The sequence below is a fragment of the Lemur catta genome, chromosome 4 (genome assembly GCF_020740605.2).
Source record: "Lemur catta isolate mLemCat1 chromosome 4, mLemCat1.pri, whole genome shotgun sequence".
In the NCBI taxonomy this organism is placed as follows: domain Eukaryota; kingdom Metazoa; phylum Chordata; class Mammalia; order Primates; family Lemuridae; genus Lemur; species Lemur catta.
The window spans coordinates 116,286,608-116,313,266 of record NC_059131.1 but is presented as its reverse complement, the minus strand read 5'-3'; the positions used below and the strand labels follow the sequence as shown (position 1 = coordinate 116,313,266).

The 26,659-nt window shown below is 37.0% G+C and overlaps 1 protein-coding gene and 1 long non-coding RNA gene across 24 annotated transcripts in view; one reads left to right on the top strand and one right to left on the bottom strand.

The window, feature by feature from the left end:
* LOC123637403 (putative coiled-coil domain-containing protein 144C) overlaps positions 1-26,154 on the top strand; it is a 29,019-nt gene extending 2,865 nt beyond the window's left edge. Inside the window, exons 2-14 of one of the 23 annotated variants that reach the window (XR_006734851.1) lie at positions 380-602; positions 2,974-3,016; positions 4,251-4,442; positions 4,736-4,940; positions 5,083-5,109; positions 13,570-13,883; positions 15,252-15,405; positions 15,506-15,596; positions 20,229-20,304; positions 21,243-21,438; positions 22,359-22,587; positions 23,436-23,569; positions 25,880-26,154. Coding sequence is in view for 6 of the 23 variants with exons in the window: in XM_045550590.1 (XP_045406546.1) it covers positions 380-602; positions 2,974-3,012; positions 13,570-13,695 (388 nt within the window). In the remaining 17 variants the exon portion in view is untranslated. The other 22 variants (XR_006734846.1, XR_006734852.1, XR_006734850.1 and 19 more) reach the window with 22 other exon arrangements.
* Positions 16,287-26,339, bottom strand: LOC123637405. The gene is made up of 2 exons (XR_006734863.1): positions 25,822-26,339; positions 16,287-17,373 (listed from the first exon to the last, which is right to left on the bottom strand). It is a non-coding gene; the product is annotated as an uncharacterized LOC123637405 (long non-coding RNA).
* Positions 26,340-26,659: the final 320 nt, after the last annotated feature.

The following is a 26,659-nucleotide window of genomic DNA, read 5'->3' as shown; positions in this document are numbered from 1 at the left end:
AGGCAGCAATTATTACTTGTTAAGCCATACATTGCTGCATCATTGATAGACATTCCTCTACCCTCCTTACTTTATTTAAATTACTTCTTTTTTAGCAATTCCCCTAGGAATATATACATATATATATATATATATATATATATATATATGTATATACACACACACACACACACACACACACACACACTCACTTCTTTGGAACAATTGTGAAAGCGTAACTGCACAGAGTAGGCATGCTTTGACACATCTTCAAAGTTAAAACACTATTTACTGGGAAGTTCCATTTACTCTTATGGTCACTTTTTGAAAATTTAATCATTTAGGAATCATTTAAGAAAAAATGAAATACTAAACATTTGTCTTTTTGCAATCTTCACAGAGCTACTGAGAGGCCAGCAGCGTTCAGTAGCAGTCTTGTTGCAGAGACACAGGAGACCAGAAGTTTCTCTGGCCCTTGTACAATGAGCACAGAGTCGGCTTCTGCTGGAACTGTTGTTGATGGGTTAGGTCTTCACAGAGAATTTCCTGGAAGAGAATACTCACTGTTTTCTTCTTCCTGCCCATGGACTTTAGATACCAGCTTGAAGAATAACTTGAGTGAGGTTAGTTATATGATCTTCTTTCCTTTGGGTTTCAGATTTCTGATATAATTACTGTTTTTAGTTTGGTGAAATACTGAGTTGTTTAAATGACCTATGCATGATTAGTAATGGTTATAATTATCTGAGTTAATAAAGAGAGGAAAGAGAAAGTTTTCTATTTTCTTAAATTCCCTGCAGCTCTCATTTTCAAGAAATACCCAGATAGTAATGTTATTCAATACATGTAAGTAAAATGACACATTTTAGATTTGTTTAAAGGCTGCATTTAAGTTAGATGTTAGAGATTGAATTTTCTGTAATAACAGGAAGTATATTGAGAGGTCCTTTGGCTTCCTTCCAATTGATTTTAGTTTGGCTGTGGTTGTGGTTCATAACACTTTTGAAGTTTTCCTCTACCATCTCAAAGTTTCCACCCTTAGTCACAAGGGAATGATTGGCATCCAAACACTTAACCACATCTGGATATTTATTATTTATAGCAGTCCAAGAGAGGTAAGTTTTATGAATTAAATAAACCTGTAGTACTACAAAGATTAACTTCTCTTTTTAAATTAAAAGATTTGTCATTTCCTTACATAAAAGTACATGTTTAATTGCTAAGGTAATTACAGCCTTTTAATCTCAAGTTTTGTAAAATTTGCCTATTGGTGGGCAATTGCACAGCACTTTTTAGTTAAATGAGGCATGTACTTGAACTTTTAAAATGGCATTCACTTTTGTCTCTCTATCTTGCCATCACTTGAATGATTGATGACTAAGATGGAAAATCTATCAAGACATTTTGCTGTCTTTTTTCCTTCTATAATCTGTGCCAGGCACTGAATTGCCCTTCAACTGGCGACAACAATTCTGAATTTCTAGTAAGGGAAATATGAGGAAAATGTGTGATTTAAGGGGAAAGTAAGAATAAAATGAAAGAGTCTTTTAAAACATCATTTAATATTTGACAGTCTCACTTGTCAATATAGATAAAATCACTCAAGCCTCCCACCAGCCAGGACAAAACTAGAAGCATCAATACTCCAGACCCTTTTCCTAAGCCTCTGGGTGCCCCTCCCAGAGCAGCTCCCTTCCTGGGATCTGGGTCCGTCCCTTTCCCTTCTGAGCTTTCATATGTAACCTGGGAAAAGATAATTACATTAATAGGCCCTTAGTTCAAGTCACATTACGATGTACATTTTACATAGTGTTTATTAATGGTAACGTAAGATTCTGTTGATAAAGCCTTCTCCCTTTATCTGGTATTGAGTTGTACTTTTACAACACCTGGCTGGTAATACTGTTATCAGATTATTCATTTGTTCATGCCTTTCTATGGTGGTGTTCTCACAAAAGTGTTCTTGAAAACAGTCTCTCAAAATACTGGGAAAAGTGTTAGTCAGACATTTGTGAAGGCATCAGATGTCATATTATGATTATCACCACAATATATTTATTAGCTTGAATATACTCTTTCAGGCCCCGTTTTGGGCATTTAGAGGGAGAATACCTTTTATACAAAGGAGTTAAACAAGAATCCTCTATATGAGAACATTTACAATACATTAATAGTTAGAAATGTTTTCACACATTTTTAGAAATAACTAAAAATTGCAACTATAAGCAGCCAGATGTTTCCAAAACCTGGTACTAATTTCTGAAAAGAAATAAAAATTACAATTCATGAGCTATATATTTTTGACCTCTTTTCTAATTCTAGAACATCGTGAATCAAAGAAACTAAGTTTGAAAACTGGCTCTAACCTATATTTATCCTTATTTCAAGCAAATTTTGGGAGATCTTAGTGTTCATATGACAAAATGTCAGTCATAAGACAGGCAGCACAATATTTTTACCTAATCTTAGCCAGTAGAATATTCACATGACTTTATGACAGTGCCATTTTCTTCATATGTGTATTCATGATTCTGTGCTAAAATGTTAGTAGCATAGAACATACTTTAATATTTTAGTTTTATTAGAAGTGGAAAATAAAAATTTTATTTTAAGGAAAAATCAATTACAGTGAAAAAAACCTCATCATGTTTTATAAAGGGTAGAGTTTTCCTAAGAATTTCAAAGTAACACATTCATGTGAAAATGTGATTTGAATTGTCCAACCTTTGTACTGATAAGAGAAAATGTCACCCTTTTTGAAGTCATGTATATTCAGTAGACCAATATTAATTGTACTTTTTTATTAGATGATTGTAGACAGCATCACACATACACATTCTGTTATCTAAATGTGAAATAAATAGGAATTTTATTTTATTATGTGATTATTTCTCTATTTAAGCAATCCTCAAGTTAAGTCTAGTCTCTCTAGCAATGCCATGAAAATGTCTCTGGTTTACCTGAAGATTATAAATAATATTTGACTTATTTCAGATGCAGCAGGAGTTGGAAGAAATAACTTCAGGACTAGAAGTAGGTATGCTGCCAAATTTTATGAATTAAATTGAGAGTAATGATTTGATTTCTGAAATCAACTGTAAGTAAGAAGTGGCATCCCTCTCTATTATTTGGTTAATAGATACTACATTAAATATTTCCTCTTACATGAATCCAGTGAAAGATGTGAAAACACTAACATTCATACTGAACAGTATACTTATGCTTCATGATTTCATTATCATATTCCATAGCTTCAGAGAAATCTCATGAAATTTATGTTTTGTTTTGTTATTTTCTGGATCTGCACTTTATTCACTCTACCATCCCTATGAACCTATTCATGTGTCAGGCAGCACACTGGAACTATTCTCAGAAAACGAAGGCATCATCAGCTTTCTACGTTTATGATAATGATTTAAGGCCAAAACCCCCAAACTCATCTAGTGACACTAAGCCAAGCAATTATAGTTCATAAGCAGTCACTTGACCTGTGACCTTTTAAATCCATCATCTACTTTTTCACTGGCATACTTTTGCCCTCAGAAAAGGTTCCATATTTCTTAGCATGGAAACATCACCCACATCAATGTGGTTCTTGTCAATTTTTTCAACTTCATATCTTGCCACATACCCTACACTGCCCCTCTGTTCTAGCATCTCAAAAACTAGACTACTTAGAATTCCACAATGTCCCTCCTCACTGCCACCTGTTTTCCTTTACTTCTTCCCTCTATCTGATAATTGTCCCTCAGCTATCAAGTTATGTATCACCCCTACCAAAAAGTGTACTCTACTGATAGAAAACTTGGACAGATGGCCCTTGTCTGTGTTAAAAGAGTGCCCATTTTATACTTGTTATGGTCTCTCTGACTCTGCAGGGTGTTCCCTGCTTCTCTTCTTTGCATATTACAGTATACGATTGTTGAGGTCGGTCATGTGGACTGTGTCATCTTCACCTTGTCCTTCCAGTGCTTGTCATAGTTCCTTCGCATGTGGTTGTTGAATGAGTGAAGGGAGCTGAGAAAACCAGATGCTGAACCACAATGATAATTAATTTAATGTGCAACTATGGACAATAATATTTAATATAATAATAATAATATGATAATATAATATTAATATTACAATATGAGTTTTGTATTGCCTGTTTACATATATATTTATCATTCTTATTAACACCAATAAAGTTCTTGCCTCTTTCTTACTAGCTTACACTTATTTCCTACAAAATCTTTTAGGTAAAGAATATAATTCTTTACTTTTATTTCCAGGTGCTGCTGGATACAGTCCTCTAGAAGAGTTTCTCCTCTAGGATACATTAATGAGTCAAGTCTAAATGAATATATTCTTTGGAAGGCATCTCAACAATATATGCCAATTTTTTTTTAAATTATATGATGTGAAAGACTTTTAATTGGATCTTGCCAATGAAAGCCAATTTTATATCCTCAAACTGTCAAAGTGTGAGCTCTTTCAATAACCAAACACTCAAGTTTTCATGAATACTTTAGTGAAGTTACTTGATTTCTCATTCGTCTTTTACCATTTTCATCACTATACATAATGATAAATTTACATTTAGACAGACATCATTTTGGTTCAGGTACTGTGGTCATTGTCAATGTTTGGAGGTGTTACAATTCTTACAGTGCCATCAGACTTATGTAATTTTAATTTTCAGCACAGATTTATATGGCTCTTTCTTCCTGGAGACAAAAAGTTTGCCTAACTCTTTTGATTTTTTCTGTTCATTCAGATTTAGATCATGTGTGTTTTGACAAGTGTATCACAGAAGTGATCCTGTGGATCTTCTCTTTGCATCCTAACATGGGATCTACATCTGATTTGTCTTATTCCTGATGATGTTAGCATTGACCGCTAATGGTGGTATCTGCTGTGTTTGAGATTTGACTTGCTGAATGAGCCAAGCATAGTACCTGAAATAAATCTAACTCAGTCAGGTGTGTAATTCTTTTCACACTAACCTTACTTGCTTCAATTTCCTCATATTTTGGTGCAGATTTTATTTCTAAATTAGTGACATCCTTTGGTCTGTTGTTCTCTTTTTTTCTTTTGCTGTCTTTGTCTGGTTTTGATGTGAAGGTGATACTGGCTTTATAAAACTATTTGGTAAGTAATTGTCTTCTTCAATTTTTTAGGAGAGTTTGTATAACCCTGGTGTTAATTCCTTGAATGTTGGTTAAAATTCTCCAGTGAAACCCTCTAGGCCTAGAGACTTTGGGGAGAGGGAGCTGTTTTATTCCAAATGCCATTTGTTTCTTAAATAGTTACGGAGCTATTCAGGTTATCTATTTAATATTGGCTCAGTTTGGATAATTTGTGGTTCTTGAGAAATTGCTCCATTTGTTATACATAGTTAAGTTGATGAGCATGACATTTTTTGTAGCATTCATTAGTTATCATTTTAATGGCTGTAACATCTGCCTTTTTTGCTGCTCATGTCTGATATTAGTGATCTGTATCTTCTCTGTTTTTATCTTTCTCGGTCTTGTCAGATTTTTGTTGATTTTATTTATTTTTTTAAAGAACTAGCTACTTGTTTTCTTGATTTCTTATTATTTTCCTGTTTTTTCATATAATTATTTTTCTTCTTATATTCACTATTTCCTCCTCATTCTTATTTTCAGTTTCTCTTGCTCTTTTTTAGTTTCTTAAACTAGGACTATTGATTTGAACTTTTCCTTTTATAATAATGTAGGTACTTAGTGCAATAAATGTCATCTTCAGCACTGTTTAAGTGGCGTTCACATAATTTCATTAGTTATATTTTTATTTTCATCCAGTTTCATGTATTCTATATTCCTTTCAGCTTTCTTCTTAGACCCATGCCTTTCTTTGATGGGTACTATTTAATTCTCAACTGTTTGGATAATTTCTGTTATCTTTCTCATAATTTCCAGGTGTATTCAATTATTTTAATTGAACGTACTTGTATGATTTCAATGGTTTTAAATTTCTTGAAGTTTATTTTATGACTTAGAATATGGACTATTTTTGTGAATTCATCATGGATTATTGGAAAAAAAGTTTCATCTGCTATTATTGGGTGGACTGTTCTATGACTACCCACTTGTGGGGGCTGAGAGTGTTATGCACTTGTTCTACGCCTGTGCTGATCTTCTGTCTGTAGATTACTAGAGTGGGGTGGTGAAGTCCTCAGGTAAAATTGTGCATTTATCTGTTTCTCTTTTGAGTTCTGTCAGTTTGTACTTCATGTGTACAGAGGCCATATTGTGTACACATTTAAACAGCTCTTATGTCTTGCTTGTTTGTTGGCCTTTCCATTATTGTGTGATGTACCTCTTTATGTCTAGTAATTGTTTTTGCTCTGAAGTCTACTTTATCTCATATTAACATAGCCATATTAGTTTTTAAAGAGAACTGAGGTTGCGTAGTTTATCACTTCCATCCTTTTACATTCGCTGTAACTATGCTGTTAAATTTGAAGTGCGTTCATTAACAGGCAGCATAAATTTTGTTGAATCATGCTGTTTCCCACTCCACTTTGGTATTATCTTTTAATTGACACATGCCCACTATTTGCATTCAAGGGAATTGTTATATGCTTAAGGGTCAGGTGTGTGCTACTTTTTGATTTGTTTTCTGTTTGTTAATTATCTTGCTCTTTCCTCTGCATCTCTTTCCTTACCCTCCTGTTGGATACTTCAGGAGTTTTAGGATTAGATATTGATTTTTTTTACAGTGTTTTTGATAATATATCTTTTATAATTTTCTTAGTGGTGACTTTAATTATTATTATACATGCACAACTTATCAGAGTCCACTGGTGTGGATGTTTTACCATTTGAAGTGAAATGTAGAAACCTTATTTCCATTTAGCTTCCTTCAGCTTTTTACTTTTTAAAATGGAATGGTGCTAAGTGACGCCCCTGTTGCACTGGATGCCACATCAAATATCATTCAAAAACGTATGGGAAGAAGCATATTTTATCCTCCCCTATTTTCCCATTCTGATGTTCTTCTTTTTGAGGTTCCAAGCATTCTTCTGATACCAGCTCCTTTCTGTTTAGAGAACTCACTCTATACATTGGTAAGAGGAGGTTTGCTAAGCACAACTTGTCTTAGTTTCCTCCATCTGAGGATGCCTTTATTTGCCCTTCCTTTCTGAGTGTGAATTTTGCTGGATGCAGATTTAGTGGCTGATAGTTCTTTTCTTTCAGCAATTTAAAAATGTTAGGCCTCTTCCTCCCATCCTCCATGGTTTTGAATGAGAAATATGTCATTTGAATCCATATCTCTCCATCAGTCTACATCATTTCTCTTGGGCATGCTTTGAAGAGTTTTTATCTGTCTTCATTTTTCAGTTTTCAGAAGGTTTTAAAGGACATGTCTTGATCTGGACTTCTTTGGGTTTATCTTATGTAGAATTCACTTAGATACTTGAATCTGTAGGGTTTTGTCTGCCAAATTTGTGATATTTTCAGATATTACTTCATTGAATATTTTTTTCAGTCCTACTGTCTCTTTCGACTTTCTTTTTTTCCCTGGGTCTCTGATGATACAGATGCTGTCTGATGGGTCCCCGCGGCTGTCTTGTTTGTTCTGTTTTATATCTGTTTTTTTCTTTATTGTTCAAAATAGGGAGATTCTATTGATTTGCTTTGAAGTTCATTTATTCTATCTTCTCCCTTTTACTATTGAGTTTATCCCCCAAATTTTAACTTAGTTATTATAGTTTTAAAATCTACAATTTCCATTTGGTTCCTTGTTTTTATTTTGTATGTCGGAGTATTATAGGGTTACAAAGGCTTTGATTACATAATTGCTTTTGCACTGTCCCAAAACAGTGCCCATTCACTAGGGAGTATGCACCATAGCCGCTATTTGTGGATTTACCTAATCCCTCTTCCCCATTCCTACCTGCTCAACACTCTATCAATGTTTCTTCCCATATGTGCACATTAGTGTTGATCATTTGGTACGAATTTAATGGTGAGTGCCTGTGGTGTTTTTCCATTCTTATGATATTTCACTTAAAAAAATGGACTCTAGCTCCATCCAATATAATAGAATAGGTAGTTAATCATTTTTAATTTTTTTATACGGCTGACTAGTACTCCACGGTACACATCTGCCACATTTTTTAAATCTGCTCATGTATTGATGGGCACTTGTATTGTTTTCATATTTTTGCAGTTGTGAACCATGCTGCTATAAACATTCGAGTGCAGATGTCTTTTTCATAGAATATCTTTTCCTTTGGGTAGATGCCCAATAGTGGGACTGCTGGATCAAATGATAGTTCTACTTTTAGTTCTCTGAGTTATCACTATGGTACTTTCCATAGAGGGTAGTATCAGTTTCCAGTCCCAGCAGCAGTATATGAGTGTTCCTATCTCTTGGTATCCACACCAACATTTGTTGTTTTGGGACTTTTTGATAAAAGCCGTTCTCACTGGAGTTAAGTGATATCTCATAGTGGTTTTTATTTGCATGTCCCTGAGGATAAGAGATGTTCACCACTTTTTAAAGATGTGTGTTGGCCACTAGTCTGCCATTAGTCTTTTCTTTTGAAAAGTTTCTGTTCATGTCATTGACCACTTTGTATGGATTTGTTTGATGAGTTCCATATAGATTCTGGTTATCAGCCCTTTATTGGATGTGTAGCATGTGAATATTTTCTCCCATTCTCTAGATTGTCTGTTTGCTCTCATGGGAGTTTCCTTGGCTGTGCAGAACCTTGTTAATTTGATAAGGTCCCATTTGTTTGTTTTCACTGATGCCATGATTGCTTTTGGGGTCTTCTTTATTAATTCTTTGCCTAGGCTGATGTCTGTGAGAGTTTTTCCAACATTTTCTTCTAGAATTCTTAAGGTTTCATGCCTTAGGTGTAAGTCTGTAATCCATTGTGAATTGATTTTTGTGAGAGGCAAAAAGGGCAGTTCCTGTTTGAGTCTTCTGCATGTGGCTATCCAAATTTCCTAGTACCACTTATTGAATAGGTATTCTTTTTCCCACTGTGTGTATGTTTCTTGTTTATCAAAGAGCAGATAGCTCTATCTGGATGGTTTTGTATCTGGGTTTTTAGTCCTGTTCCACTGGTCTATGTCTCTGTTCTTGTGCAAGTACCATGCTGTTTTGGATACTCTAGCCTTGTAGGATAGCTTGAAGACTGCTAAATTGGTGCCTTCCATTTTTTTCTTTATGCTTAAGGTTGCTTTTTCTATACGGGGGTCTTCTCTTGTTTGATATAAAGTGTTCATTTATTTTTTTGAGATATGCAAAAAACGTTGTTGGTATTGTAATAGAGATTGCATTGAATCTGTAGATCAGTTTGAGCAGTATGACCATGAGCATGGTGTGGCTTTCCATCTGTTTATGTCCTCTGCTATTTCCTCGCTCAGTGTTTTGTAGTTCTCCCTGTAGAGGTCTTTCACCAGCTTGGGTGAATATATTCCTGGGTATTTTATTTACCTTGTTGCCATTGTGAAAAGTATGGAGTCTTTGATTTGGATCTCTGTTTGCCTGTTGTTTGCGTATATGAATGCTACCAATTTATGTACATTAATCTTGTAACCTGAGACTTTGCTGAACTTATCAATTGCAATAATCTCTTGGCTGAATCTTTGGGGTCTAGATAAAATATCATATTGCCAGCAAAGCACAGTAGTTTGACATCTTCTGCCCCCATTTGTATTGGCTTGCTTTCTTTCTCTTATCTAATTGCCCTGGCTAGGAACCCAAGCACTATGTTGAACAGAACTGGTGATAGAAGGCAATATTGTTTGGTTCCAGTTCTGAGCAGGAAATCTTTCAAATTTTCCTCATGCTGTATAATGTTGGCAGAGAGTTTGTCCTATACGGCTTTTATCATTTTGAGGTAAGTCCCATCTATGCTTATTTTGTTAAGCGTTCTTATCATAAAAGTGTTCCAAATTTTATCAAATGCTTTCTGTGCATCTACTGCGAGGATCATATGGTCTTAGCTTACACTTCTGTTTATGTGGTGAATTACATTTATAGCTTTGTGTATGTTGAAACATCCCTGCATTTTTGGGATGAAGCCCTCTTAATCATGATAGATTATTTATTTGATGAGTAGCTGAATTAGATTTGCTAGGATTTTCTTGACATTTTTTGAATGTATATTCATAATGGATATTGGTCTGCAATTTTCTATTTTTGGCGAGTCCTTTCATGGCTTTGGGATCAGAGTGATGTTGGCTTTGTAAACTGTGTTGGGGAGGAATCCTACCTTCTCAATATTGTGGAATAATTTCTGCTGTATAGGCACCAGTTCTTCTTCGTAGGTCTGATAAAATTAAGCTGTGAGGCCGTCTGGTCTGAGACTTTTATTTTTAGGAAAGTTTTTATTGCTGCTTCAATTTTAGTACTTGATATTGGTCTGTTCAGGAATTCTATTTCTTCCTGATTGAGCCTAGGGAAGCATTGTCATTCTAAGAATTTGTCCATTTCTTCCACACTTACAAGTTTACCTGCATAGACATTTTCATAGTATTCATACATGATATTATGTATTTCCATGGTATGAGTTGTAATTTCTCCTTTTTCATTCCTGACTGAGCTTATTAGCACCCTGACTTTTGTGCTTCTGGTTCTAGTGAGGATCTTGCCAATCTAGTCAGGATCATGCCAATTTTCTTTTCTTTTCAAAGAATGAACTTTCTGTTTCATAAATCTTTTGTATAGGTCTTTTATTATTGATTTCATTTAGTTCTGCTGTGATCCTTCTTATTTCTTTTCATCTGTCGGGTTTGGAATTGGTTTGCTCATCCTTTTCCAGTTCTTTGAGATGATTCATTAGATTGTTGATTTGTGATCTTTCTGTATTTTAGAAAAAAGAATGTATGACTATAATTTTCCTCTCAGGATTGCAGTAGCTGTGTCCCACAGATTTTTGATAACTTGTGTCCTTGTTATCATTTAGGTCAAAGAATCTTTTGATTTCCATCTTAATTTCCTCCTTGACCTGAGTATCATTCAGAAGTATGTTGTTTTGTTTCCATGAATTTGTGTAGAGATGATTGTTTCTGTTGGAGCTGATTTCTAATTTTATTCCATTGTGGTCTGAGTGGATACATGGTATAATTTGCATTTTTTAAAAAAAATTGTTGAGACATGTTTTATTGCTTAGGATATAGTGAAGCTTAGAGAATGTCCCAGTAGCTGATGAGAAGAATGTATACTCAGCAGTTTTTGGGTAAAATGTTCTGTAAATGTCTGTTAGGATCATTTCTCATAGAGTTCACTTTAAGTCCATTGTTTCTTTGTTTACATTTTATTTGGAGGATTTGTTCTGTTCTGTGAAAGGGGTTTTGAAGACCCCAGTTATTATGGTGCTGCCATTTATCATTTTGCTTAGATGAAGTAGTATTTGCTTCATGAATATGAGTGCAGCTCTGTTGACCATGTAAATATTTAGAATTGTTATGTCTTCTTGTTGAATTGTTCCTTTTACCATTATATTATGACCATCTTTGTCTTTCATTACTTTTGTTGATTTGAAGACTAAGTTATTCGATATGAGAGCTGCTACACCAGCTTTCTTTTGGTTTTCCTTTCCATGGAATATTGTTTTCCATGTCTTCAGTTTGAGTCTGAATGAGACTTTGTGAGTTAGATGTATTTCCTGAGGATAGATGTTACTTGGCATATGTATATGTATTCATTCACCTAATTTATGTCTCTTCAGTGGGCAGTTCAAGTCATTCATATTTATTGAAATATTTGATAAGTGGGTCAGATCTGTGCATCCTGTTGATTAGATTTCTGTTGCTTTGTTTTATCTCTGTGCCATTGTGGTATCTGGCCTTTAACCTTTAGCTTTTGGGTAATTTTACACTGATGAGTTCTATTGTGCTGATCCATGACTAATGCAGTTCTGAGTACTTCCTGCATGGCAGGTCTTGTCTTGAACAACTCCCTCAGAGATTGCTTATCTGAGAACAATTTTATTTCTCCGTCATATATGAAACTTAGTTCTCCAGGATACAAAATTCTAGTTGGGCCTTATTTCCTTTGAGAAGAGTGAGAGTAGAGCCCCAGTTGTAAGGTGTCACTTGAGCAGTCTGCAGTTAGTGTGATGTGTTTCCCTGGGTAAGCTACTTACTGCTTTCCCCTTACAGCTCATAAGAGCACCTCTGTCATGTTTAATTTCTCCACTCTGATGACTATGTGTTGTGTTTTCCTCTTCATCATGGCTCCGCCAGGGGTCCTAGGAGGTTCTTGTACCTGGATATCTAGAATTCTAGCAAGGTCAAGGAAATTTTCCTCAATCATTCACTCAATTAAATTATCTAACCATTGTGTATTTTCTTCTGCCCCCTCAGGAATGCCTATGATTCCTATGTTAGGCCTCTTATCATAGTTCCATATTTTTGTATGCTTTGTTTATTTCCCTTATTTCTCTGTTCTCTCTCTGTGACTGACTGATTTAATTGAAAGGTGGTATCATCAAGCTCTGGGATTCTTTCTTCTGCCTGACCTAACCTGTTCTTAAGGCTTCTTACTGTGTTTTGTAATTCCTTGAATGAATTTTTCATCTCCAGAAGTTCTGTTTGATTTTTCTTTAATACTTGAACTGCTTTAGTGAATTTTTCATTCATTTCCTGCACTTTGGCTTTTTTTGTGTGTTGTATTTCCATATTTTATTGAATTGCATTGAGGTTTCTTACAATCCATGTTCAAAATTATTCACCAGTCATTTCAGTGTTATGATTTTGGTTGGTATCCATTGCTAGAGTGCTGGTGAAGCCTTTCCTGGGTGTTCTTTAGCTTTTATTTTCCATACTTCTAGAGTTCTTTTGCTGATTCTTTCTCGTATGGAGCAATTTTTACCTCTTTGGAGGTAAAACCTTTCGATTTTCTTTTGTTTCGATAATGACATATACCGAGTTTAATATCTGAGCCCTGAGGTCATGCTTCTGTGTGAGAACTGACCACACGCTGTATGGTGAGTCAGTAAATGTAGTAAAAGGGCATGTAAACTGACCTCCCTATCCGTAGGTGTTGCTTGCTGGGAAGAACAAGCTTCAGTGTTGTTTTTGGTTCCTGGGACCTCCTCTAGTTACTCAGAAGAACTCTAGTGTCCCAGATGGTGGGTGGGGCTCTGGAACTGGCAGATGTGTCCTTATTTTACACTTCAGCAGGTCCAGGTAGGGGAGTGAGGCTGGGTGTGACTTGGTTTCGTGAACCTGCACTAAAATTCCACAGAAGTTTTAGCAGGGGTCAAATTTCTGCTACCTGCCTTTGGGCAAAGCTGCCAGGGATGGGCTGAAGTAGGGCCTACTCAGCCAGAAAGTCTGTGTGTGGAGGCAGGGCTGTCTGAGACCCTGAATCAGGTAGTCTGGAACAAACTTCACTTCTTTCCACCCTCCCCTATTCTGTGGTTTCTTCCAAGCCTCTGCTGGCAGGCAGGACCTCAAGCCAGCCTTGTTGTACTATGACTGTGATGGGGACTGGGAGTTTCCCTGTCCAGGATCCCAGCCAGAGCTGGGAATGGGGCCCTTCTGGGGGAGGAGGGGTGCCCCCACATGTACACCATAGGTGTGAACCCAAACTGCACTCTCTCCCAATCTGCCCCTGCAGGCATCCACAGCTCATGAGAATTATTCACAAATATCCCCTCTTGCCCCTGGGTTTTGTGATTGGGACCTGAGTGTACTGGATCTGACATGTGGGCCCATCCTCTGGGCCCTGGAGATCAATCCCTGAACATAGCAGGGAGAAGCATACTGTTCCCAAGTCCCTCCTGGGATGCTCAAGCTGGATCAATGTCCCTCCACTTCGGGCTGTGTCCCACTCTGCTAAAGTCACCAGCAACAGTACCAGGAATGGCCAGCAGGCAGTGCACTCACAGTCCAAGCACCTCTTTTTTCTGCTACAGGACCTCCAGAGAAAAGGTATGAGCTCCATTCCCTGTGGGAGCCTCTGTGTGGTGGCTCAATTTTTTCTCTCAGTAGCCATGGGAGGGGGAGGGAAAGGGAAGAAAAAGAGTCTAGGTGGAGGAAAGTCCACTCTCTCGTCTTCTTCAAACCTCTCTCTGGGAGGCAGTCCACCCAGAATGACGGGTGTGTGGAATCACTCTCATCATCCAGGACCCACTGCACTCATGTGGCTCCTGCAGTCTGGGCCAGAGTTGAGAAATGTCTGTGTTGGGATGAGGAAGATGGAACCAGAATGTTTGGGGCACCCTGGTGAAGACAAAGGCAGCAGGTGTGTCAAAAAGCAATGTGGAATCTCCCATCTTGCTTGGGTCTGTGCAGCATGAGATGCACTAAGCGGTGCTGGGAGTCTGGTGCCCTTTTTGAAAGCAGCTCTCCACTCACTGGGAGCAGCGTTGTCTGGGCTTGCGTCAACAGAATGTCTCTCCAGCACCTCAAGAGCCCAGGAAGAGTCTGAGATACAAGGGAGGGGTATGGTACTGGATCCAGGTACCCTTCTGCCTGGACTCCTAGCCTCACTGGGCTTAATTCCCATCGATGCCTTTCTCCTTCCAGTCTTGCTCTTCCTCCTCTTCCCCTGGAGTCTCCTGTGGGTTCAGGAACCCTTCCTTAAGCCCCCTTTCTTATCTACATTTGTCTGTCTGTTTTTTCTCTTTCATCTAAAACTTCTCCTTCTATAGAGATGCTCTGGCTGGTGGTGCCTTCGGTCCACCATCTTACCCCCCATAACCATTTGGTTGTTTCTCATAACTTCTTTTCCTTTCCTGAAATTTTTAAGGTTTTCATTTGTTTCCAGACAATTCCTAATTGCTTATTGGCATGACCTCACTCAGTCTCATTGTAGCTGGGGCAGCGTAGAGGTTCAGTTGCCTGCTGGGCCCTGCTGACAACAGAAGTATGTGAAATGGAAGTGCTGATTAGCCTGGACTCTACTATCTTGTCAGTGTGTTGATTCTGGCTTGCAGTGGTGGCTCAGCTTCCTACTTGTCTCCAGTGACTCCAGGGTAGGGAAGGTGACACTCACCTTGCCTCTCAGTGTGTGGGACTCTTTCTTATTGAGTTGAGGTGGAGGCTCAGCTTCCTACTGAACTCCAGTGCCATCAGGGCTGCAAAGATGACACTAGCTCTGCCTCACACTGTCTTGGTAAGTCTTTTGCATGCTGGGTGGGTGTGGGGGCTCAGGTTCCCTCTGGACCCCATTGATACTACATTGCCAAGGGAACTGTAAAATTATTTCCTTTTGTCAGGCAGGGGATGGAGAACAGCTTCCTACTTTGTCTGTTGCTACCACTCCAAAGTGAAAATCATAATGCCTACTTTTGCCAGATGGGAAATAGAAGATGAGCTCCTTTGTTGGTGCCAGTAATACCAGCAGGCAAGAACATCAAAGCATGGCTGCTTCTGTTCAGTGGATATGAAGTAGATAATCTGCTCCCCGATGGACTCCACTGGAACCATCCTGGTATTTCATTGCAGTTGGGTGGGTATTGCCAGCAAGGTTTTCTGCTGTTAGACCATTCTTTTCCAATCCTTTGGTTGGGAGAGCAGGCTTCTTGTTTTGTTTTGTCTGTGCCACTTAGTGGTCCTGATTGGAGGCTTCCACAGCACTCTCTCCAGAGCATATGGGAAGAAATTGAAGACCCAAGGAACTCATCATTGTGTTATTCCCCAGTAAGTGCACCTTCTTTTCACCTTTCAGATGCTGAGGCTTCTCCAACTTGGCTAGATCCAGATTTGTATTGTCTTAAAGTTAAAATTTGTGTGTGTGTGTGTGTGTGTGTGTTTGTGTATTTGATTCCTTTTTAAATCCTTGAATCTTCTGGTGATTAGGTTGGAGATAATTAACATGCCAGCTGGGGAAAAAAAACTGTAATTTCCACAATAAAAACAATAGTCCTTCTGTGTGACAACTTCATTTGATTATCCTAAGAAATAATGAACTGGAGGCACAGATATAATGAGTGTTAATAGGGTCTCATTTGTGATTATCAACATTGTAAAACTTTTTCACAGCCTATTAAGGTCCTACTATTCTTCTATAAGTAAATGGGAGTCTGTGGATAGAATTATGCTATATAATATAATGGCTTTGAAACTGAATCATGGTCAAAGGTTAACCCAACAAGTTTGGGGAAAAGATCTCAGGAACTAACTCCATCACTGTGGAGATGAGCACAATTTTCCAGGTACGTTGATGCCTCTGAGAGAACCTGATGCCCCACGGCCCCAGTTCACTGAGTTCCCGGAGTGCCACCGACCAGACATGAATGTCCTGGTTCTAAAGCTCATGAGGCCCTGCACTAGAGATGTATGAAGACTAGTGTACTAGTTTTCTGTTGTTGCATAACAAACTACCACAAATTTAGGGGCTTAAAACAACACTCATTTATTAACAAAGAGCTCCCAGTTTGGGTGGATTCTCTGCTCAGGGTATCAGAAGACTGAAATCAAACTGTTATCCAGGTGGGTTTTTTGTCTGCAGGCTCTATGGAGAAGTCTGCATCCAAGCTCATTCAGGTTGCTAGAATTCAGTTCCTCACAGTTTTAGGGATGGGGTCTATTTCTTTGCTGGGTGTTAGCCAAGGTCCAATCTTGGCATCTTATAACTATCTGCACTCCATCTCATGGGTTTTCTTCTGTCTTCAAGCAAGCAGTGATGTGTCAGGTCCACTTGTGCTTTAAATCTTTTTGACTTTCCCTTCTGTACCAGCCAGAGCAAGGTTTGTGTTTAGAATTCCTCCTCCCACAGCCAACCTTCATGAATCTTTTATCGACAGAGTCTACATTCAGGTCCTTCTGGGAACTCTCAGAGGGACCTTCGTGGTGAGACGTTCTAGTCAGTCACCACATGGTGTTCACATCTTGATCCTTTTCCTCTTCGTGGGTCCAGCAGTGTCCTCCTGCTTGTGCACACTCACAGGTTCCATAATCCTCCTCAGGTCACCACCACTTTCACCTGGTAAGGCTGAAAATTCCACCAGTGCCAAAGCAGGAGATTCTTTGAGGTGCTCCATGACGAGCAGTGGGATGGGGAGAGACGGTCATCTTCTCATCTTTTGTTTACATGCTTTAAAAGTAGTGTTAACATTTCAAAGCTTTTAGTGGTGCAGTGTTTTCTTTTGCTTTTTTACATATGATTCTTTGTCCCTTCCTCCATGGGTCTCAGGCATCAACCAACAGCCCTGGGCTAGGTGATGAATCTAATGATCAACCACCAGCATCTCATCCAGACAAGATTTCTGCTAGGGTATCTAAGCTTTGGTCTCACTTTGACTCATGACCAGTAACTTCATGAAGGTATTCAGTGTTGCCCCCAAATTCTAACATGTTCTCTAGTCTGGTGATGCTCCCACGGTATTTTTTTTTAATATTTCACAGCTTTTCTTCCTGCAAACCTCCAAAACCTCCAGTGCTCACTCTTTGGTCGAGGTCCTTCTTCCTACTGAGACTGAGAAAACAAAAACAATCAGAAGGGATCTTCCATATTTTCTCCACACCTGTCCACCTGCATGCTGTGTGTGTCTATGCCCTGGCCTTCTCTCCTGATGCCATAGGCATGCTCACTGCCCATGCCCCTTTCACACCAAACCCTCCCCCTTGCACTAGAATCTATCTACCATCTTCTACACACGGATATACCTCTAGACATTGACCAATGCCCCCTCATGCACTGAGAATTTCTCCTCACTATTATTTTGTAATTTTTGCTTCTCAAAAATAAATAATACCTTTTTTTTTACCATATATTCTCCTCAAGCCACTCTATTTCTCTTTTCCAATTTATATCAATATTTATAGTTTTCAATTCTTCTCCTCCAATTCTATGTAGAACTCATACAAGCCATCTTCCCCTTCTCCCAACTTTGCCATGGTCAGTCACCATTGGCCTCTTCCTAGATCCAAAGTTTAATTCTTAGCCTTCATCTTAATTTAATATTGGAGTAATCATTGGCCTTGTTCATCCCCACTCTTGTCTAGTTCTAAAGCTCTCTTCATTTGGCTTCTAGAACACCACATTGTCTCATTTACCCTCCTACATCAGGAACCATTCCTTTGCAGACTCCTTTGATAGTTTGTTTTCATTCTTCTTTGTTTTTATTTTCTAAACTTATTTCAGAGGGAAGTTTATATAGTCTGATGACTTTAAATAGCATCACTGTGCTGATGGCTGATGATTGTATATATCCAGCCTGGTCCCACACTCCTGATCTACAGTCTGGGATGTCCAGTTGCCTGTGGGGTCACTTAGCCTTTGTACCTGGGAGTCATTTGGAATCACTATTCTCCCATTCTTTTGCTTTGCAATCTTCTCCGTCTCCAATCTTTCTGTTTTTCAGTTAATGGCAACCACATCATACCAGTAGCTTAGGAAAGTGTTCTTGCTGTCATCCTTGCTGTCTCTCTTTCACTTAAACCCATATGTCATATATCCACCAGTGCCGGGGCCCTAAATTATACTTTTATCTGGTATCTGTGAGGCCTCACTGCCTCTCCACCACTGCTCTCACCCAGATAGCATCATCTTTTGCTGTAGTTTTTATTGTCCTTTTCTATCTCAGATGGCCTCTGCTGCCTTAGTCCTTGCCCATCCACATTTTATTCTCAGAAACCAGAAGAGGGTCTTGCCTTCAAGACAGTGCAAGCCACCCCACAGTTCAAACACCTAAGATGGTTTCAGGTGACACAGCAAAGCCCAGATTCTTCCCCAGGGCTAACAGATCCCTCCTGCCACTCCCAGTGCTCCTCTCTGACCTCATCCCTGTCTTCTTTGCCTTGTTGGTTTTGCTGTTATGCTTTTCCCTGAACATGCCAGCGTCTTGCCTCAGTTCCCCTCTATCTGCTGTTCACTCTGTCATCAGGGTTTTGTAGACACGGCCCAGGCTTGGCTTCCTCTTTGCTGGAGATACAATATGACAATGGTGTCAGAACTTCTCTGACCTCCCTATGAAAACAAAGAACCCTACTGCTCTCCTCCATACTTTGCAGAGTTTATTCTCCTCCATGCTTTATTTAAAAATATATTTTGAAATAATTTTAGATTTAAGGAAGAATTCCAGAGACTTCACAGAATTTCCACATGTCCTTTTCTTAACTTCCCCTAAGGTTTACATGTTATTTAACTATAATACATTTAACAAAACTAAAAAAAATAAATAACATTGCTATGATACTATTAACTGTATTGTGTAATTCATTAGAATTTTACCATTTTTCCATTCCTATTTTTGTCTGTTCCAGGATCCAGTACTAGATACAGTGTTGTGTGTAGTCATTATGATTCTGTAGTCTTCCCAAATCTTGACAGTTTCTCACTTTTTCCTTGTTTTTCATGACCTTGGAACTTTTTATGAATACAGATTATATATTTATAGAATTCCCCTAGTTTATGCTTCTCTGTCTGGTTTGGGGCTATGGATTTGTGGAGAGACTAACACAAAGGCGAAGCGACCTTTTCCTCACATCATACGGGGGCAAGATATCACTGCTGACATTAACCATATCACCTGGTTAAGGTGGAGTCTGCCAGGTTTCTCCAATGTGAACTTACTATCTTTCCCTTTCCACACTGTGTATGTTATAATGGCATCAGACTAACCACAGCACGTAGTAAATATGTGGTTAAATATATATTGAGCTTTTACAAATCTCGTTTTCAGGTTTCACCCAATAATATCGATCCGACTTTGGATCTTGCCTGCAGCGACTACTGCTGTGGTGTTCTAATAGTGATTTCCTATTTCCCCATGTTTTCTACATAAATTATTGGAAACTCTTCCATAGGAAAGGTGATTCCTCTCTCCCATTTATTTATCCATCATATTATTTTTATGAGTATGACTCATGTATATTTATATTTCACTTTGGATTATAACCCCCCAATATCACACTATTTCTTGTTGTTGCTCAGATAGTGCTAGCTTTGGCAATTGGTAGCTTGTTCAGGTAAGCTCTATGCCTCTTTGACCTGCCCTCTCCTTTTGTTCTTGGACACTTTTTAAATTTGTTTTTGGCACCACAGGATGCTCCAGGATCATCTGGTATTTTCATTGGCCTGGTCCTAGAATCAATCATTTCTCCAAAGACCTGATTCCTTATAGTTGAAAATGTTATTTAGAAACCAAGAAATAAAAAAAAACTAATAAAATGAAGGATAAAAAAATAGAAACCAAGATTTATTTTCATTGCTTCTTGGCAGTCAGAACTAGAAAATTTGTGTGTGTATGAACCCATGGTTATACTTATATCTCTATATAATCTGTATATTCATCTCTTTATATACTGATATCTCCAACCTTCATCCAGCACCACAGGATTTTTGCGCTTTCAATGTGGTGAAGTTGAACACTATAAGTGAGAGATTGAAGAAAGCACAAGAAAGGTATTGTAGAAAAATTCAAACAAGTCAATCTATTTTTACAGGTTAGTTAAGTGTGAAATGCACTTACTTTATTTCACTGCACATTATATTTTTGATGTGTACATTGTGTGTGTTTCCTCTGTTTCCATTACAGCAATTGGATTTGTAGATTTCTAGAAGGAAGGTTGCCTCTGTTGCTCCCTTTAGCTTTTTTAGTTTCTGTCATCATTGTAACTAAATGGATCTTTGAGAAGGCTGATACTCCTTAGAGAATCATTTGATTATTTGGGCCAGTTAGCATAAAAGAAGACTATTAGGAAAAGAAAAAAATTGTAATTTAGAAATTGTACCATATTCTTGAATTGTATTTCTGTTAAATTGTTCAAATTTTAAAATTTTAAATTACTCCTATTTTTCTTTGGATTATCAGATCACATAAGTAGTAATTGAGGAATGATTCAATTCTTTATAAGCCAGATGAAATTATCAATTTAGTTGACAATTGATGTTAAATGTTTTAAACCTCAGCTTCTTTTGTCACATATTTAAAATTGCTCTCTGAGGTTGGGTGTAGTGGCTCATGCCTCCCAGGGTGGTTGAGGTGGGAGGATCACTTGAGGCCAGGAGTTTGATACCAGCCTGGGCATCATAATGAGACCCGATCTCTACAAAAAGTAATAAAATGTGCCAGGCATGGTGGTGCACACCTGCAGTCCCAGCTACTCAGGAGGTAGAGGCAGGAGGATTGGCGGAGCTCAGGAATTTGAGGCTGCAGTGAACTATGATTGGGCCACTGCACTCCAACCTGGGTGACAGAAGGAGACATTGTCTTGAAAATTTAAAATAAAATAAAATAAAGTAAAATAAAATGGCTGTCTGACTTAAAAGTGAAGGAAACAAATATGCAAGAATTGTTCAGGTTGTCACTGCTAAAAATGTATCCTTTTAATTTGATTCAGGCACAAGCAGCATCTGAAGAATACAGAGAACTTCACTTAGAAGTCAGATGGAACTCAGAATGAAAGATCTTGAATCTGAAGTCTCCAACAGGAAAACTTCTTGAGAAGTCTTTCATTATATTGAATTGGGAAAATACAAGCACCTCTATCAATTAGACTTGGAAGCTAGAAAATACTTGTCAAACAAAATTAAAAAGTAAGTCAAAGTATGGAATAGAAAATAAATTTAGTTCATTAATTTGCCTTGAAAACATGCTTTTTAGTGAGACAGGTTTATGACATTAGTGGGACATGAAAGCTAAGTACATACTATAATTTTAATGGTAGTCCAGAACAGTTTATATCTCTCCATCTTTTTTGTTTTATTATGACTTTCTTTCCCCTTAATATTCTCATGTCATTAACCTGACCTAATAGGCTTTCAGCTAAGTATTTTTGAAGTCTTATAATTTAGACAATGATGCTGTCATAAAATTGCTTGTTACCAGTCCCTAAATAGTTTATCTACTTTTTGAAAGATTACAAAGTAAACCAAAAGAGTCAATTACTGCAGCTACTCTTGGTGGTTTCTGGCACTCAGTATATTAACTTCTTTATACTGCCTTACTAAATACAATAATTTCTACCTTTTCTTAGTGATAAGCATTTTACTGTATGTATCTAAGGAGTACAATGTTGTGTTTTGATCTACTTACACATAGTGAATGGCCATTATAGTCAAGCTAATAACATATTTCCAATAGGTTAGTAATGTTTCACTTACTAACCCTTTAAATACAAGTATTTCTAATGACACCCTCAAGAATGTTATAAATAGATCCATTCCAGAAGGCAGCAAGTGTTACCTGTTAAGCCTCACATTATTGTTAGACATTTCTCTCTGCTCCTTACTTCATTTGAATTACTATTTTCAGACATTCCCCTAGGAATGCTTATACTTCTTTAGAACAATTGCAAAACTATAACTGCACAGAGTCGGCATGCTGTGACACATTTTCCGAGTTAAAACACTATTTAGTGGGAAATTCCATTTTCTCTCAAGGTCACTTTTTAAAAATATAATCACTGAGGAATCATTTAGGAAAAAAATGAACTACTAAACTTTGTCTTTTGCAGTCTTCACAGAACTACTGAGAGACTAGCAGCATTCAGTAGCAATCTTTTTGTGGAGACAGGAGACCAGAACTTTCTTTACCACTCATGGACAGTCCTATAGTCACCTCCTGGTGGCAATCTTAATAATGGTTTAGGTCTTCACAGAGAATTTACTTCAAAAGAATACTCAACGTTCTCTTTTTCCTGCCCATGGACTTCACATACCGGCATGAAGAACAACTTGAGTGAGGTTAGTTATATTATCTTCTTTCCTTTGGGTTTCCGAATTCTGATATAATACTTGTTTTTATTTGGTGAAATACTGAGTTTTTTAAAGGACCTATGCATGCTAAGTAAAGGTTATAATTTTCTGTGTTAATAAAGAGAGGAAAGAGAAATTTTTCCATTTTCTTAAAGTCCCTGCAGCTCTCATTTTTAAGAGATACCCATGTAGTAATATTAATGCTATTCAATATATGTAATGAAAATGACGCTTTTTAAATTTCTTTAAAAGCTGCATTTAAGTTAAATTTTAGAGATTGAATCTTATTGGCTAATAACAGAAAGTATATTGAGAGGTGCTTTGGCTTCCTTCTAATTGATTTTAGTTTGACTGTGGTTGTGATTCATAACACTTTTAAGGTTTTCCTCTACCATATCAAATTTTCCACCCTTAATCATAAGGGAATGATTGGCATGCAAACACTTAACCACATCTGGATGTTTATTATTTATAACAATCCAAGATAAATAAGCTTTATGAATTAAATAAACCTGTAGAACTACAAAGATTAACTTCTCTTTTTAAATTAAAAGATTTGTCTTTTTCTTACACATAAGTAGTAATACATCTTTAATTCCCATGGTAATTATACAATTTTTATCTCAATTCTGTAAAATGTGCCTGTTGATGGGCAATTGCACAGCACTTTTTAAATAGTTAAATCAAGCAAACATTTGAATTTTTAAAATGGCATTCACTTTTGTCTCTCTGTGTTGGTATCATTTGAATGATTGTGACTATGATTGCAAAGACCATCAAGAGTCTTTAAACAGCAATGATGACCAAACAGAATCAATTATATTCTTCCTACCCAGAACTCCATGGAATGCCAAACATGGTGCCCATGTCCCCTGAAGATGTAAGAAGAGCATCCCAATCCAAAATTTGATTTCACCAAAGAATCTATTTCTGGAAAATCTCAAAATGTATTCAACAATGAAAAGCTACGGTAATTGTAGAGCTGTTTAGGAAAAAAAAATAGTTCAAGTATACTTGACCCAGTTTAAGATATTTGTTCAATGTTTCACCATTTTTGACTAGGGGGAGAATTTTAAAGGCTCAGCACAGTAGTGCATACGGCAGTGCATACGGCAGTGCCAGCTACTTGGGAGGCTTAGGCAGGAGGATAGAGGGACAATATCTTTTATATAAAAGATTTAAATAAGAAACTTCTAGATGAGAACATTTACAATATAGTTTGAAATGTTTTCACACATTTCATAAACAAGTAGATAATTGCATCTATAAGTAGTCAGATGTTTCAGAAACTTGGTACTAATTTCTGAAAATAAATCAAAGTAACAATTAAAGAACCATATATTTTTTGCCTTATTCTAATTTTAGAAGATCATGAATCTAAGAAACTAGGTTTGAAAACTGGCTGTAATGCATATTTTTCCTTTTTTCAAGCAAATTTTATGAACTCTTTGTGTTCATATGAAAAAACATTAGTCATAATACAGACAGCAAAATATTTTTATTTAATCTCTGCCACAATATTCACATGACATTATGATAGTGCCACTTTCCTCATGTGTATATTTAAGATTTTGAGCTAAAAAGTTAGCAGCATAAAGCATATTTTAAAATTTTAATTTTCTAGAAGTGGACTATAGCAACTTAATTTTAAGGAAAAATCCATCAAAGTGAGAAGAACTCATCATACTTTTATATAAAAGGCAGGATTTTTCTAAGAATTACAAAGTAACACATTCATGTGAAAATCTTACTTGAATTCTGCACCCTTTGTACTAATAAGAGAAAATGCTACCCTTTTGAAATGATGTATATTCAATAGACCAATATTAATTGTGCTTTTTATTAGATGAATGTAAGTAGCATCACACATATATATTCTCTATTGTCTGCATGTAAATAAATAGGAATTTTATTTTATTTCTGTGATTATTTTTCTATTTAAGCACTTCTCAAGTGAAGTTTAGTCTTTGCAATCGTCTCATGAAAATATATCTGATTTACCTAAATATTATAAATAGTATTTGACTTATTTGAGATGCGGCAGGAATATTATGAAGAAATAACTATAGAACTGGAAGAAGGTATCCTGTCAAATTTTATGAATGAAATTGAGATTAACAAAATGATTTCTGAGATCAACTGTAAAAAACAAGTGGCTTTTCTCTCTATTGTTTGGTTAATAGATACTGCATTAAATATTTCCTCATCCACACATGTAATTAAAGACGTGAAAACACTAGCATTCATACTGAAGAGTATTCTTGTGCCTCGTGATTGCATCATCATGTTTCATAGCTTTTTACAAATCTCATGAAGTGTATGTAACTTTTTTTTTTTCTGGCTCTACACTTTATTTACTCCTGCCATCCTCATGAATCTGTCAGTGTGTCACCCAGCACACTGGAACTATTCTTAGAAAACCAAGGCATCATCAACTTTCTACCTTTAGGTTAGCAACTTCAGGCCAAAAGACCCCAGATTCACTAGCAACATTTAGCCAAGCACTTGCAGTTCACATGCAGTCACCTGACAGGTGACATTGTAAATGAGTCATTCACTATATCATTGGTGTACTTTTGCCCTCAGAAAAAGTTCCATATTTCTTAGCATGGGAGAAAGCACCCATATTAATGTGGTTCTTGTTAGTTTATTCAGCCTTATCTCTTACCACGTACCTACTCTGCCCCTTTGCCGTAGCATCTCACTAAACTCCACTACTTAGAATTCTACAGCATTCCTCCTCACATCCAGCACTTTGCATTTGCTGCTGCCCTCTATCTGGCACACATTTTCCTTGTCTCTCAGCTATCAACTTCCATATCACTGCATCAAAAAGTTTATAGTGTTGGAGAGAAGACTTAGACATATGGCCCTTCTGTGCCTTCTTTTAAACTTGTTATAGTCTCTATGACTCTGCATGGAAATTGCCTATTTGTCTGTTTTGTTTTTCATAGTATACTATATGATTATCGAGGTCAATGATGTGGCTCTATCATCCTTACCTTGTATACCAGTGCTTGTCATAGTACCTTAGCACATGGTTGTTGAGTAAGTGAATGAAGACTCAGAAAAGCAGAAGCTCTGAGACCTAACCACAATGACAATTAATTCAATGTGCAACTACAGGCAAATTATATTTAATAATAATTTTATATTACATTTGTACATACATATTTTTTATTATTAACATGCTGATAAACTTCTTGACTCTTTTTTACTCACTTTCACTTAGTTCCAATGAAATCTGTTAGGTAAAGAATACTCTGTCTTTCCTTTCCAGATGCTGCTGGATATTCTCCTGTGGAAGAGCTTCTTCTCTAGATTCACTGATGAGTCAAATCTAAATGAAGACATTCTTTAGAAAGCATCATGGAAATATGTGCCAATTTTTTTTAAAAAAAAATATACAATGTGAAAGACTTTTAAGTAGGTCTTGCAAATGAAAGCCAGTTTTACATCCTCAGACTGCCAAAATGTTAGCTGTTTATAATTTTAATTTTAAGCACTGATTTATATGACTCTTTCTTCTTGGAGAAATAAAATTTGCCTAAGGCTTTTCATTTTTCTGATCATTCATTCCTTCATTTGTTTATTTCTGATTAACTTTTGGAAACAGTCTTAAAGTTAGAGAAAAGTTTCAAGTTCCAAATGCTTACACAGAACATACCTAGGCTCAATCAGAAAAAAATAGAATTGCTGACCAGACCAATATCAAGCACAGAAATTGAAGCAGCAATTAAAAGTCTTCCAACAAGAAAAAAATGTTCCAGACCAGATGGATTCACATCTGAATTTTACCAAACTTACAAAGAAGAACTCACACCTATACTGCAGAAATTATTCAACAACATTGAGAAGGATGATATCCTCCCCACCTCATTCTGTGAAGCCAATATCACCTTGATGCCAAAGCCAGGAAAAGATGTAGCAAAAGAAAGAAAACTACAGATGAAAATCACTGGTGAATATAGATGCAAAAATCCTCCACAAAATTTTAGCAAACCAAATCCAAGAGCATTTATAAAAGTAATTCACCATGACCAGGGGGTGGGGTCCACTT